Consider the following 15,534-nt stretch of genomic DNA (forward strand, 5'->3'; position numbering starts at 1 on the left):
TAATTATAAGAAATCAATGCATCTACCAATTCTACTCCTAACCATGCAACTTTGCACATTTGAGTCATACCAATTAAAAGTGCGAGATATAAAGAGAAACCACTTATAAATAAAAACCCTCCGACCCCAATTCACTATGTTCTTCCTTGAAATTTTTATAGAAAACATTGTCCTTGGGAGCACTGTATGATCTTTGGGAACTGTATACAAAAATTGGAATTGGGAAACTAACTCCTTGGCACGTGAAGCCATTAAGACAAAACCATTTAAATTAAGTAAAATAAAGGGAACCAACTAAGTTGTAGTGAAGATGAGGTTTGAAGAAAGACTTTCTTTCAGCATAGAGGAGATCTGTGGGGGACGCCTTTTCTTCTGTTCAGGCTAGTTGCCATATCTTCATTGTTAACATTTGCTGATCTTGCACATATATAGAGCCCGCTTCGCTTCTTTCGAACGAATTCTGTTGTTGGGGTGCATTCTAAGCTGACGGTCTCACAACCAGAAGAAACAGATGATGACCCCATCAGTTCATCAGAGTCTTCAGCACAGTTCATGTCATAATCTCCTACCTCATGAGGGATCAGAAAATCAGGACTGAGCTGTAGTGACTCGCATGTTCTTAAGTATACCGAGAGATCCTTCTTTTGTTTTAATACAAAGTCCACCTGTTAATCACACTAATTAGTAATAAACATGAGAAATGGATTGCTAACTGCATTTAAAGGACACATTTAGTGAAGCAGGAGGACTAAGATGTTGGATGTTATTTAGAAGGTCTCTTGGAAATAGAACATTTGATGTTTAAGATGATGAATTATAGTTACAGCAGGTCACAAGTTTCTGCACATAATAGATTTGGTAAAAGGCACTCGAGCTTTTCCGTTTGCTTGACAGTCCAGACTCTGTTATGACTTGGGGGTACTTGTACTTGTTTTACATAATATTTTTAGTTTTTTATAGGTTCAATTTTGTTTTGTATAAATCCAAATCCAGTTAAAAACACTGTACTACCTCTTAATGTTTATCCTGGACATAGCTGAGAGTTATAATATGCTTCTTTGCTACCTTGAGAGGAGCTACGGAGTTGTGTCTTTCATACTCAAAGATTAAAATCCATAATTTCCTGTGGCATTATAACTGTTTGTGCTTAAAAATAAAAGGGAAACAGAAATAAGAGAGAGAGAGAGAGAGAGAGAGAGAGTTATATCTACTAAGCCCACAAACAAAAACTTGATTCAGGTGGAAAAGGAAAAAACAATTCAAGTTAAGCCAAACAATGAACAAAAAAAAAAGCAAGACATGGGCACTTAATTATAGAAGGAGAATGAATTAAGAGACTATATTGAAGCGGATCATTTCCATAGTTGTTCACCTTACAACCAAGGGAGCAGTGAATATAAGGCTCCTGCAGGCTCCTATCACAAGTGGTGCAAACGTTGCCTGACCCTTTAAACTGCCTATTTTGAGGCCGTTTCTTGATGAACACCACCTTAGCACCGTTAATTGTATATGCCTGCAATAACAATGAATGAGAAACATGACCAAGTTAAAGAAAGCCCTTAAACAAAAGCAAACAAAAATATAATTCACTGCATGTTTTGTCTATAACTCTTTACTACCTGAACATTAGAGCAATCAATGAGTTTCTCCAGATCTTCAAGTCTAACAACATCATGATAAACATAACGTCGAACTTGAACCAGCCTATGTAGTCTGTGAGCAGGCAAACAGTGAGGACAGATACTAGTGCAGCAGTCTAAGCAACATATGTTCTTCTCATTCTTCTTTGCACTCTCATGTGCAGAACAACTCACAAAAAACTTGTGTGTGTTGAGTGCTTCTAACCAAGCAGGCTTCTGAATGATCCCCTGAAGAAAGAAAAGAAGGGAAATTCAGTCACAAAAGACACATGTTGAGTTGCACTCCTAATGGTCAAAACAAAGACATAAAAAGGTAAAACAGTGAAAATTGAACTCACCATAGTAACATTTAGATCCTGTTCTCCCACTTCACTCCCTAGCTTAGAACACGGACTTGGAATTGAAGATGGGGCAAGAGGGAAAAGAATAGGAGGGGGGAGAGCTTATTTATGGAAGTTTGGAATTCGACATTAGGTACACATTTATTATTCCTTGGTGCAATACAAATCTAATTTTGTCAAGAGATTGTGGTGTGAGGTCAGGATTAAAGTATGGTGTAGTATGTGAGGGAGAACGTGGGCACTGTTTCCGTGTCTCCCACCCTCTTCCTTTTTAACATTTCTTACCAGTTCCTTGTCTCGAGAATTTGAGCCCTGAATAAACAATAGTCACAGTGGTTGCCAACCCCAGAAAACTTTGATTTTTTTCTACTTGTTTGTGTGGTAGTGTTTGAGAGAGGACCATAGTTCCAACCCTAGAAATTTTTGATTTTTTCCTACTTGTATTGTGTGTTATGCATGAGTTGAGAGAGGACCATAGTCCTCTTAGGGGGAGAAACTAGGTCACCTCACTACTTTGACATGTCCAATTATTAGTTCACATACCATCTAGGTAGGGTTACATGGGGACCCTCCTTAGTTTAGGTTATGCACCAACAATATCTCAAGTTCTGGGTAGTAATTTATTTAATTTAACTAAGAAAACATCACATATTTGTGTCTAATTTTTTGAGTTTGTGCCTGACTCTGATGAGCATAATATTTTATTTAGAGGTTCAATTGCAGGAGTCTTGTGCTCATGTGCACCTGGGTGAACTCTGATAGGATCCTCAGTCTTCAGGACCGACAGTGCAAATGCAATGGCAGTTTCTTACGGAAACTTGGCCAGCAAAATCATGAAAAAACTGGAGGTGGTTCAGAATTGTTAAGCACTGTCAGCATCACAAGGTTTAAACAAGTCAACATGGGCGTGGTGTTGATATGATCATAAGATTATTTTCAGTCAAAGATGTTCATAAGTTTATAGAAAGGTAGAAGCAATACACTTGCATGTGAGTTACTAGGTTTTCAATGGCATGAAAGGTGCATCACATGACTAATCACAAGAAACACTCTAAATGGCTTGGGATCCTGCTTTGCTGATATAATTAGTCTGTTTCTTACCCATGAGGACCCCGCTCATCAGGTTGGAGGGGCTTATGAATAGGCCCCAGGGGTGAGGGTCCTAGCCTCCAAGTTTTACGTTGCCCGGCACGATGACCATAGGTATGGCAGGCTGAACCAGTGCAACCAGGTCTTCATGCTGGGTGCAGTTTCTATGGGTTATAAATCGAAAAAAAAAATGGTAGCAACTAAATACCAGAATTATACTTGTGAGACTTAACCCAATAACCTATGGCATGATCCAAGTCGTTTGGAGTCCTATGTGCCATGTCACTAGGAATGAAGTAGAACGATGCTAAACTCATCAAGTAGCTTAGTGGTTAATGCAAATGTGGATTATTTTAATGTTAAGTATCTTCAAGTTATGAAATTAAATATGATTATGAAGAGTAGTGGAGCACATTATAGTGCGAGTCTCCATGTACGTGCCCGCGCGTGTGGGAGTGATGAATATTTCAAGGAAAGGAAGCATGGGAGGATAATAATTTGATATTGCTCAAATGTTTGTAGCTTAGTGATTCTGCCAACCGTTCACTAAAGCCAGGATAAAACTAGTGGAAGACTCTAGGAGGGCCTGAAGATTCCATCGAACCGTAAATGCTCTGTTTGCTTGACTTTATTTTCTGCAGATTTCCGTATGGAACAGGAATTGCACCATTCAAATTAAAGCTTGAAAATTTGCCTTCTCCAGTGATTTTGATGAAAAAAAAATATTTCAGTGGAGGAATTTTATGTTTGGTGGCTGATGGATGAGAAGAATGGTTGGGTTTACAAAATCAGCTGAAAAAGAAGATAAATGAAGGCACCTTGTTGAAGAATGGTGGTTCCATGTCCCTAGACTTCATAAATCCTTAGATCATGTTTGGATGCCTTTGTTCTCAAATAAGAGGGATTTGATATTTGAGATCCAATCTCAAATTTGACCAGGTTGGGCGAAAGATCCATGTATTTCCCTTCATATATGTATTTTTGATTCATCGCTTGTAGCTTCTAGACCATTTATCTCCTAGACTGCACTAGACTCCTTTAAAAAATATACGTGTATATGTTTTTTGTTTAATCTAAACTCATATATGTGATCTCCATGTTTTATTTAGTACAAAACATGTATTTTTTAAATATTTTTCATATGTTTTCAGCTCAACAAAAAAAATCAATGATTTATATTATGCCAAAAACTTGATAACTAAAAATCAAGAATTCTTGTTAAATTGATTCAATCCAAAGCCCTGTTTTTAATGATTATAAGTAATGATAAACACATATACATGTTTGGATTAAGAAAAAATACATAGATATATTTTTATGAGGTACGAGACAGTCCGAGTCTAGAAGCTACACATTATCGCTTGAATGCCATGAGGTGTGGACACTATCTTACATCAGATTCTCAAAGGGTCTCAAACACACCTTTTTTTTTACTATGTTAAGGAAAAACCCCAATCACGGACCGCACATTAGTAACCCTGCATTTGGTAAAACCCTTGAGGTCCTCCTGCCCAACGGCAGTACACCTAGATTTGATCTTATAACAAGGGTCTCAAACTCATCATAAATAAAGAGTAAGAACATGCATGAATGAAATTGTGCTTGCATTGCAGTTTTAGGGCATATTTGGAAACCAGAATGATGTAGGAAAAGTAATGCAAAAGGGAAAATCTGTATGGATTTTTCTACCCTTCCAAACGAGAGAGACTGTTTCACTGAGAGTTTTTCTAAAAAGTACACTTTTTGATAAGAAATATTCCTCCATGAGCGCGAGGGGGGGGGGGATGAATGTTTCCACAACCCATCTCCCACCACCGTCCACCATCTCACCATCCATCCCACCACCACCACCCGGTGATGACAATCAGATTCGGCGATGGTGCAGCCTCCATCTGATGGTCGTTTGGCCAGATCCGGCAGTGGGAGAAGAGAAAGATGAAGGGCCAGCTCCAACATTGGCCGTTTGGCCGAGGGAGCCAGTGATCGATGAGACACTCGTGGACGGGTGGTCCACCACGGAGCAGACGAACGTGATCAATTTGCCGGATTTGAAGACCTCGGAGATGGCATGACCGCCTTTCTTGCCGTTGTGCTGATCGGTGAATTGACAACGGTGATGATGGCCATCGCGGCGAGGAGCGAGGCTGCGGCGGAGGTGCTGCCAGTGACAATGATGCGCCGGACTCTGCTGGGGGTAGAGGGCCTCTCAGATAGAGCCTCAAACCTCCACCACCCCCTCCTCTCTCATTTTTTCACATTTTCTGACTTAATTTTTCTTATTCTACACAAACAAGCAAAAAAAAATTTTTCAGAAAACTTCTCATAGGCAACACTTTCTTTTCCTATGAGAGTTTTTCTCTCTTCCAAATGTACCCTTATAATGACTTTGTTGAGAAAGAAGAATAAAATCAAAACACCAAGGGGAAGGGGGCTCCCCCTGTTTTGTAGGACTTGTGGTGGGACGTTGCAGGTTCAAACCCCAGTGGTACGTTGAATGATAACTGGTGGGGGTCTGCCTCTAACCCCAGCTTGCGTTTAAAAAAAGAAGAATAAAATCAAGTGTCAAGAAAACTTCCCATTTGTAAAAGTTCGGTTGCTTAGGAAATTAACTAGGGAGAGATCGTTAAAAGAATAAAAAAAAACTTAACTTTTAGGTAAAATTGCAGAACCTTTCTTTCCACGCATTCTCAACTCACCAACATTAGTTACAGTGGAATTGAAAACCCCTACACAATGACTTCACGCATATTACTTTAAATGGGCGTCATAATGACAAACGTTTAAAACGGCAATATTTAGGCCATTAAAATTATTGAGACTATTTTTTTCATGCATTTTTATTAGAAATAACGGCACAATAAATTAGTTAAAAATATAAATACATATGAGCAAAAAGTCTAGACTTTTAAAGATCGCTTGTTATTTTCAAAATGCTTTGATAATATTCAAATTCTTCCTGATATTTTTTAAGTATCACCAATAATTGCCGCTAGCATGGGTGTTTATCATGAATTGACAATTGTTCTTAAAAGAGAAAAGCAAAGATTTTTTTTTTGTTGTTGAGTATGATAGAAGTCAATAATCACTTAGGTCAATGTGAAGAATAGTGACTCCCTGAGGCAAAGGGTAACCCATCGAGTTTTACGCTACCAAGACTAGGGGTGGCAATTTCTGACACTACCCGCCAACCCGCTTCTTAGGCGGGTTCGGGTTTGGCTTAAACGTGTTCGTGTCGTAAATGGATTGACCCGCCTAACCTGTTTATTAAACGGGTCGGGTTCGTGTTAGGGGTATGCCAACCCGCCAAACCCCAACCCGTTTAATAAATGGGTTAGGCGGGTCGGGTCAACCCGACCCGCCAACCCGCCCACCAACCCATAAACTTTTCAATGTAAAACCCTGAACCTGACCCGCCAACCTGTTTACCCGACCCGACCCGTTTATTAAACGGGTTAACTGTGTCGTGTCGGGTTACCCGTTTAATAAATGGGTCGGGTTCGTGGTTGCCACAGTCGACCCGTTTAATAAACGGATCGGGTTTGTGTTGAGGTATGCTGACCCGCCAACCCTACCCGATTGCCACCCCTAACCAAGACAACAACCAAGTCCGGCAGGCAGAGCCAGCGCAGCTAGGTCTCTGATCTTCGGGGTGGTTTCTCTATGTAAATATATAATAAAAAAAAGCACCTAGGCCAGATCCAATTCTATCAAAACAAAATGTCTAAATTAAGAGCACGTTTGGGTGGTCCAACCGAAAGTCTATTCCATGCAATTTAGAATATGGGAGGGTACTCTATAGAAAAATTATTGAAAATGCAATTCTAAGAAACACCTAATAATATATATATGGATCATTGAGCCAATGGAGGAGTACACCCAGTTTCGACCTCGTGACAAGAAATGCATCCTCTGTCACCGTCTTCCTAGCCAGGAAAGGCAGAGCTCTCGTGGGCAGTTTTTCTTGTCCATGGAAATTCAAATAATCGTGAATAATTAGGAGAAATATCAGTTAAAGTCAGCAGGTGGAATTTCAACTAATAGTGTGATGAATTGGTAAAACTCATGATTAATTAATCAACTAATTCACTAAATAAAGTGTACCAATTCTGTTAATATTTTTTTCTTACAAGGAATCTTAAACAATGGTCACTTTACATAATGGAACTTGTCATAATGTTTGAATCGGCATTGGCCCTGAATCGTTTGGCCACCGATTCAGCTGTATCGGCCGGATACTCAAGTGAATCGTTTTGTATCGGCCAAAAAATAAAAAAAAATATTACGTATCAATCGTAACACATGTTAAAACTATTAAAATAATATTAAATTTTATGTTTAAGTATTTTTTATATTTATTAAAAAATAGCCTATTCAGTGTGAAGCCTATGGATTTTCGTACGATACCCAACCGATACTGATAACATTGGTCATATCCATAAGATGGACTACTACAATGTCAAGAGGAATACCACATTTTTTTTATCAACATCAAGCATTCACGTGATCAGCTCAAATTCTGTACAACCGACTGTTATCTTTTCACAAAAAAAAGAGGTAGCTTTTTTTTTTTGTGAAAGAAAACCCAAGATCCCTCAGTTAGGTTAAGCAACCTGCGGGGTTTGAACTTCGAACCTGAGGTGAGGCACCATGGCTGATACACAATCCAAACATTTGCTGGGTAAGTGATAGGAGATGCATCTGGATCCGTCCACTAGGTTCACAAGACTGACCCACTACCTCCAGCCTCACCCAGCCACAAGAGTGGAGCTCATCAGTCTAGATTTTTGTGAGGTTTGGTCCTATGTTCGGCCCGAAATCCCTTTTAAGATGAGGGGCAGTACACTGGGTCCCCCTCTTTAATTGGGGAGTTCTTCCTTTTTATAAGGGGGCCACCCACTACGTGGCTCCCCCTAGTTGAGCAGAACAATTATATAAGTGTTCTGCCTAGAGCACTGGATCTGCTTTCGATTTTTGTTGGTTTCATTGTGGTTCCAACAGAGTACCGTACGTGCAAGAACAAAGTCCGATCTGCATCAGTACAGATCCAGTCAGCCAACCCCGACAAGACTCTCTCTCTCTCTCTCTCTCTCTCTCTATATATATATATATATATATATGCTACAAGTGTTTCTATATACAAAATGCTTCATTTTATATTTTTTGATTGTTTTTCATAAAACTAACTTTGCAAATGTGATATACATGCGTTTGCTTTATAGGAGTCAACTTGTGGATCTCTTATTATCACATGTAGGCATGGTTTTATAAAGCTTAAAAGATCAACGGTTTACAATATGCAATATAATTTCAACACCTAAACTCATGCCTTAGGTCAAACAAAACATGATACAAATATTGATCCATGGTATTACACTGTCCTGAATCTATCTATCAGATCTGATTAGATGAAAACAACAAGAACTTATGTGATCCAGAAGTGTTTATACCTCCAAATGTTATTAGTAAATAATCTCTCTCTCCCTATATATATATATATATATATATATATATGAACAAGTTGGATATGCATCATTACAGATCCAGTCAATCAAACCCCAACAAGATTCTCTCTCCCTATTGGCAGTCTACTGGTCAAAGATTGGTGGGCCAGCCCCTCTGAACATGGTCAGGGAATCTGACGTGGGATCGTACTATGCACGTGCGCTGCGCACGTGGGGATCCCTGAGATGCTGACCCAAGGGAAAAACAGAGAGAGAGAAAGTGTGTGACTCAAACGCTTCCCTAATCACTTTCCTCTTCTTTGCTCGTTGAACGTGCACAGCTTACTTGGTCTCTCTCCCTTCGCCCCTTTTTTTCCCCTTTTTGCTTTTCACTGGGCTTCCCTCCCTCCTCACGTGGTAGGCTGTGCCTCATTTGGATGCTTTCACTTGAACGTGCTAAGGCACATCACATGCTCCCCTTGTGGCTTGATCTTGTTTTTATTATTTTATATCCACACCCACCCTTCTTTATTCCCTTTGTCTACCAACTTAACAATAGTATCTTAGAGTCTCACAAGTGACAAGTTTGGCTTCTGATCGACCATGATACGCATCACTTCTATCATTGCTTCACTCAACAAGATGGTGTTTGTTCAAATTAAGGCATAAAGATGCAATGGAGCGCTCTCTCTCTCTCTCTCTCTCTCTCTCTCCAAATTAAGACAGATGCAATGGAGTTCTCACTTCAACAATTCTCAATCTAATTTTGGTGTGGTGGTGGTCAAAAGAGGGAAAGATCAATTGTTTCTTTATCTTTTCTTTTTTTCTTATGCAATGTGAAAGGAAAGGAAAAAAACCATTGTTGCAACTGGCAATAAATTACACTGTCATCTTCTACCATCATTGCAACTCAAGAATAAAATTTGAAGGCAAAGATATCTTTCCTCCATGGCAAAAGAAAACTCAAGCCCTGTTTGAATATAAACAATCTGAAGCGCATATACAATGGATTCAGCGATTTGATAGGCCACCTGAAACCGACTGTACTTAGTGCCTAAGTTGACCAACTTATTCATGGTTTTCTATCTGCATGTATGAAATCTTGTTGCTCTATTCTCTACTTTTCTTTTTTCCTCATTGAGGAAAGCTACACTACAAGAAAATCGTGGATTAGCGATGGACGATATCCATTGCTAATCCGTCGCGCTAAATTTTTTAGCGATCGATTGACGACAGATTAGCGATGGATATCGTTCATCACAAATTATTGCTCGCTAATTAGCACCAAAATTTTTTGTCGTTACTTCCGTTGTTAATTTGCGATAGATTAGTGATGGACAGTATTTGTCGCTAATCCGTCGCTAAATTTAAAAAAAATATAAAAAAATTTTGCTCCTTGTCGGACGGTATTCCGGCAGCAATAAGTCGGACTTGTACCGCACCTGACAGGCATTGCAAAGGGATTGCCCGTCCTTCGATATCTGCAATGTTGTCCTCCGTGAACCGATGCGCTCTTCAGCATCACCGTCCTTCGTGAATCGATGCGCTCTCCGGCATCGCCGTCCTCCAGCAATCGAACGCTCTGCCTCATCGTCGTCCTTTGTGAACCGGCACGCTCTTTGGCGTCACCGTCCTCCAGCAACTGAACGCTCTGCCTCGTCGCCGTCCTCCGTGAACCGACACGCTCTCCGGCATCGTCGTCCTCCATCAATTTTTCTCTCGCTAATCCGTCGCTAATTAGCGAGGGAAAAAATCTCTCGCTAAATCCGTCACTAATTTGTTTTTCTTTTATTGACAAGTAGCGACGAAAAATTGAAGTCGCTATTCCGTCGCTAAGTAACGACGGATTAGCTATAACATTTTTGCATCGCTAATCCGTCGCTACTTAGCGACGGATTCAGGATGAAAGCTTTTTCTAGCTAATCTGTCGTAAATTTGGAATGAAAAAAATCTGTTGTAAATTTTTGTCGCTAATTAACATTTTTCTTGTAGTGCTACTATAATTTTCTGAGAATTTTTTGTTTTTATTTAAAGACCCACTCTTTGTCTGATATTCTAAAAAGGGTTTAATTTTTCTTAAAAAGCATATCAAAACCCAACTTTTCACTGAAACTGCCAAATAGGGACCTAAAGTTAAACTTAGAGGTTAAGATTCATATAAAATATCATTTTTAGACATCAGGCTTGAAAAAGGAGTATTTTCCCTATTTTATTATGCAATAGGGGCAGTTTTAGTAATTTTATTATTCCTGGTTCACAGTTAACTTACTCTTACTTTGGCCTCTATTTGATGGAAGCAGATCAGGTCATGCTGAACATGAGCGTTTTTGCTCATGCCTAAATCATGGCCGTCTGTTTGCATTTTGGATGAATGCCACGTGGTTTTGTTGACTTTTGAACTTTTTAAAATGCAAATCGGCATGAGCAAAAACGTTCATGTTCAGCATGACCTGATCTGCTTCCCTGTTTGATAGTTTCAGTAAAAAGTTAAAAGTCCTGAAGTATCTTTTCAGAAAACATGAAGCTCCGGAGTTTCTGGTATGAAATTTCACAAACCATACCCGGCTCCATGTATTAATTGGACTCTTTGAGTGCGACCCAAATTCTAATCGGACCTTCTCACTTGTCACCAAAACACTGAATAGGGTTTGGCATGGGTCAAAATCAAGTCAAACCTGTCCCCCTGACATCACTAAGTCAAAACCCTAAAAGCATTGAGGGTATGGTTTTTTGCCAAATCTACAAGAAATATAATTATCATGGTCCAAACTGCTTGACGACAGAGAGATGAAATGCACTCTTAATGGTTTCGTCTACCAATAAAAGTAACGCCTGTTTAGGTGGGATGACTGGCCAACTCTCTCTCTCTCTCTCTCTCTCTCTCTCTCTCTCTCTATATATATATATATATATATATATATATATATATATATATATGAGCAACGGTCCAAAATCTACAGCATCTTTTCTACCGTTTGATTTATCTTAATCGGACGGTCCCTGTATGCCTACTCTCTCTCTCTCTCTCTCTCTCTCTCTTTCCCGTCTCGACAATGTCTCCTCAGTCCTCCCCTCTCGAGGTTCGTCCCCATCCCCTCTCTCTCACTATCTTCCATTGAACGATGGAGACAAATGAACTATTGCCGGAGTTGGACGTTGATCATCGCTCAGTCCGACTCTCTCTCTTCTCTCTCCACCCACGAACCACCTTTACCCAACCCTCTGCCACTCCAACCAAGCCAACCCTTCTAAAGAAACCCACAACGCCGACAGAGAGGCTGCAGGTGGTCCAACACTTGGCTTTCAGCCGGCAATAGCTTGGCATCCGACCACCGGTGGCTGCCCCACTGGCAGTCAGTTTCCCCTTTTTTTAAGTTAAGGGTGCCTCTCACCCACAAAATCTTGCATGTTACCAGTGGATGGCTGGTGGTCTACCGCACCAGCAACTGCCTGCCAGCAGATCTCCGACAATCATATATATAGAGAGAGAGTGGAACTGGCCGGTTGTTCGGCAGGGAGGAATAGGGCAGCTCTTCGGCAAGTACCGGGCAGTCGGCCGGTGAGTGTCTAGTGGGTGCTTGCGGGAAAAATAGGTGGCGGAAGTGAGCAGTGCATTGAGGGAAAGGGGAACGATACGAGATGGGGGTGCGGGGGGGGGGGGGAACAGAGAGTAGGCATACAGGTTCCGTCCGATTGAGAAAAATCGAGCGGTGAAAGAGATGGTGTAGATTTTGGACCATCCAAGCAATGGACGGCTCTCTCTGTTTCTCTCTCTTTATATTTATATATATATATATATAGAGAGAGAGAGAGACAGAAAAAAAATGGGTCCGTGCTAAACCAATTTGGTGCTAAACAGCGTGTTAAATGGGGTTTTTGGGCTTTTCCTGAGCTTTTTATGCAGTTCCCGCCCAATAAATGTGTTGGGCATTGTCGATTTACTAAATATCCACACCACCTGGATCATGTGTTTTCGATGAAAAAAATGATGTTTGGAATCTAAAAAATTTAGAAAGATTTTAGATAAAAACCCACCAGTGTATTGGAATCAAACCGTTCAAGAGCTGATCCCTCTAAAATCAAATACATGGATCACATCTGCATGGTCAGAATTTAAAATAAAATAAAATAAAAAAAAAACCATTTAGCATGCAGTTTAGCACGGACCCATTACTCTCTCTCTCTCTCTCTCTCTCTCTCTATATATATATATATATATATATATATATATATATATATATATATATATATATATATATATATAGGGGTGGGCATCGGCCATTTATTAACGAACCGGGTTTTGGCCTAGTTCTTAACGAGCTATGGTTCGAAGAAAAGCCCATGGCCCAGCCCATTGGCCCAACTGTCCAATGTGAAGCGGGCCTGATCCGGCTCGGCCTGGCCCAATCTTAAAATGCATAAATGATTGACTGAAATTATGAGTTAACCCAATAATAGCAAGTTCTCATGCAACTAATTCCTAATTAATGCAACTAATTAGGTAAATAATAATAATTAACAAATAACAAATTTTCATGCAACTAATTAAGTAAATAATAATAGTTATCCAAGTTAGTATGTTAATTTTTAAAAGATTTATATTATTAAAAATTTAATAAATAACTCAAGCCCATCAGACCTGCCCGATAGCCTGTGGACCATGTATATAACAGGCCAGGTTTCGGCCTGGTACCTAACGGGCCCGGGCCTAAAACCATGGCCCAAACCCAGCCCATGGCGGGCTCGGGTTGGCCCATTGGGCTGCGGGGTTGCCCACCCCTATATGTATATACTAACATTAATTTGCCCGTCCAAATGAGTTGGAGATCATATGCACAGTCATATCGACCAATATGACCTCATGGATGGATTCAACATGGTCCAACTTATAGGAACCGACAAAAAAATACGATTTTATGAACCAAAAAAATATTGCACACCAAGGTTGTTAAATGCGATGAGGCAAAGCGAGGCGTTGAGCCTGTTATGAAGCCATTCGAGCAACCAACTGATGTTTAATGGCTCAATCATAATGAATAAAAATTAAGGCAAACCTCATTAGTTATCAGGCAAAGACATTATGACAAACCCCATGCAGATGCATAACCCAAAACCGACCGATGCATAAAATTTCCAAGAAATTATTTTTTCATCTTGCCCATTATTGACTTCTTTTTTTCCTTTTTAATCAGTTGAGCTGTGAATTGGACAGAGGAAATAGGACAAGCTCCAGTTCAATGAATCCAGCAGATGAGATCGGATGGCTACGACAAGCAACACACGAGAAGCATGACCCATCATTTTCCCGACCGTCCAACCAAGGAAGTGCAAAGCAAGGAGCAGAACCCCATGGATGCGTTGCATGCCCAGAATCCAAGTTGCAGGAGAAGAGTCAAAAAAGCCGTAGCAAGCACAGAAACAAGAGAAAAAAGGCTGACAGGAACTGGCCCTACAGGCGATGGTTTGCTTTGGGGTGCTGATAACCCTTGCCGGCTGCTAGCTTCTTGTGTATCGGTTTCATAAATTAAGTAAACAACAGGATAAAACTGAGAATGCCTCACTGCAAGGCATCAGTACCTTGAGCGTACGCTTCAGGTACTGAGGCGTAGGCCTCTCACAACACTGTTGCACACTATCCACCATTAATTTTTCAAGGCTCATCAAATCATACCTATACATAGTAATCAATCCATCTAAAAGCTTACCTCCACTAACCTAAACATGTAGATCACATTTGTAATGTTAGTTTTATGAAAAGAAAAAAACTCATTTATAGGTAATGTTGACATGAGCAAATGGTAATCATATATATAGACAGAAGGGCATAACAGTGCACGCCCTTCCCTCGAACATGCGAAGAGCAACCAGTTCTTTTTTGTGTGTGATTTTTGGGCTTTAGCAGTGGTCTTGGAGCTCTGGGAGGAAAATAACGCGTTAGAGACGGTCATGGACACTATTAAAGCATGATTTGACACAAAAAAAAGTCGTTGATCCATGCAGGATCAGCGAAAATGGGTCCTCTCTCTCTCTCTCTCTCTCTCTCTCTCTCTCTCTATATATATATATATATATATATATATATATATATATATATATATATATATATATATATATATATATATATATATAGAGAGAGAGAGAGAGAGAGAGAGAGGTAAGTCTCCACTGGATAATAATCTATGCACTCTATTAGAGCGTGAGGTTTGAAGTGGTCGGATCTGAATCTTAATCGAGATCCATACCATTCATGTTACTGTTCATGACATTACTGTTCATGTCTCCTAGTTTTTTATTGTATTTTATTACATATTGTTACTAAAATGTCTTTTATTAGTCGTCTTGTATTTTGTGTTAATAAAAGTGTTTTAGTAAAAATGTATTTTACTGTAAAGTGAATATAAATAGTCACAATGAGGCACAATTTTTCTATATTGAGAATCATGAGAGTTCAGCCCAAACCTTTCTCATCTTCTTTTTCTATGCAAGAATCTCAGAAAACCTAAATCTAACATGGTATTAGAACCATGATCCGGAGTGGGGCTAGAAAATCTTGGTGACCTTTAACATTCGATTTTTATTTCTCCAGGTAACAGTTGAGTCTTTTATTATTTTCCTTCTTCCTCTCTTTTCTTTCTTTTTCTTTCAAATTTGTCTCTTCTCTTGGTTCTTGGTTCTTGGTTCTTGGTTCTTGGTTCTTGGTTCTTAAATCATATTTGTGTATTTCTTAATTCTCTAATCTGTTTTTATATTTGTTTTCTCATTATTTCTTCCCCTTCAAATCAAATTTGCGTATTTCTTGACTCTTTCTTCTCTTTCTGAGATCCTGGATTGAAATCTCTTTTATAAATTTTGGCTTGTTTATGTTTTGGGTCGCATATTTCTAGTCGAACCAAATTTATTAATCTGAAAAACAGATTGACATCACCTAAGGTCAGTGATTCCTATTTTGCGTCATTCAACAAAAAAAAAGAATCCAAGTTGACCTTGATGCGTAAGTTCATTAAGATATTCTATTTGCAGCGA

At 39.6% G+C, this 15,534-nt stretch overlaps 1 protein-coding gene across 1 annotated transcript; it reads right to left on the bottom strand.

Moving 5' to 3' along the window:
- Positions 1–335: 335 nt before the first annotated feature.
- On the bottom strand, positions 336–10,219 carry LOC149842062 (protein RGF1 INDUCIBLE TRANSCRIPTION FACTOR 1-like). Its single transcript, XM_090000582.1, has 5 exons — positions 10,016–10,219; positions 2,216–2,293; positions 1,620–1,868; positions 1,373–1,513; positions 336–665 (listed from the first exon to the last, which is right to left on the bottom strand). Exons 1-5 carry the CDS (start codon positions 10,217–10,219, stop codon positions 336–338), a joined length of 1,002 nt encoding a protein of 333 aa, XP_089856708.1.
- Between the last annotated feature and the right edge of the window lie 5,315 nt (positions 10,220–15,534).

Source organism: Nuphar pumila, chromosome 3, assembly GCF_984573655.1.
Source record: "Nuphar pumila chromosome 3, dmNupPumi1.hap1.1, whole genome shotgun sequence".
NCBI lineage: Eukaryota > Viridiplantae > Streptophyta > Magnoliopsida > Nymphaeales > Nymphaeaceae > Nuphar > Nuphar pumila.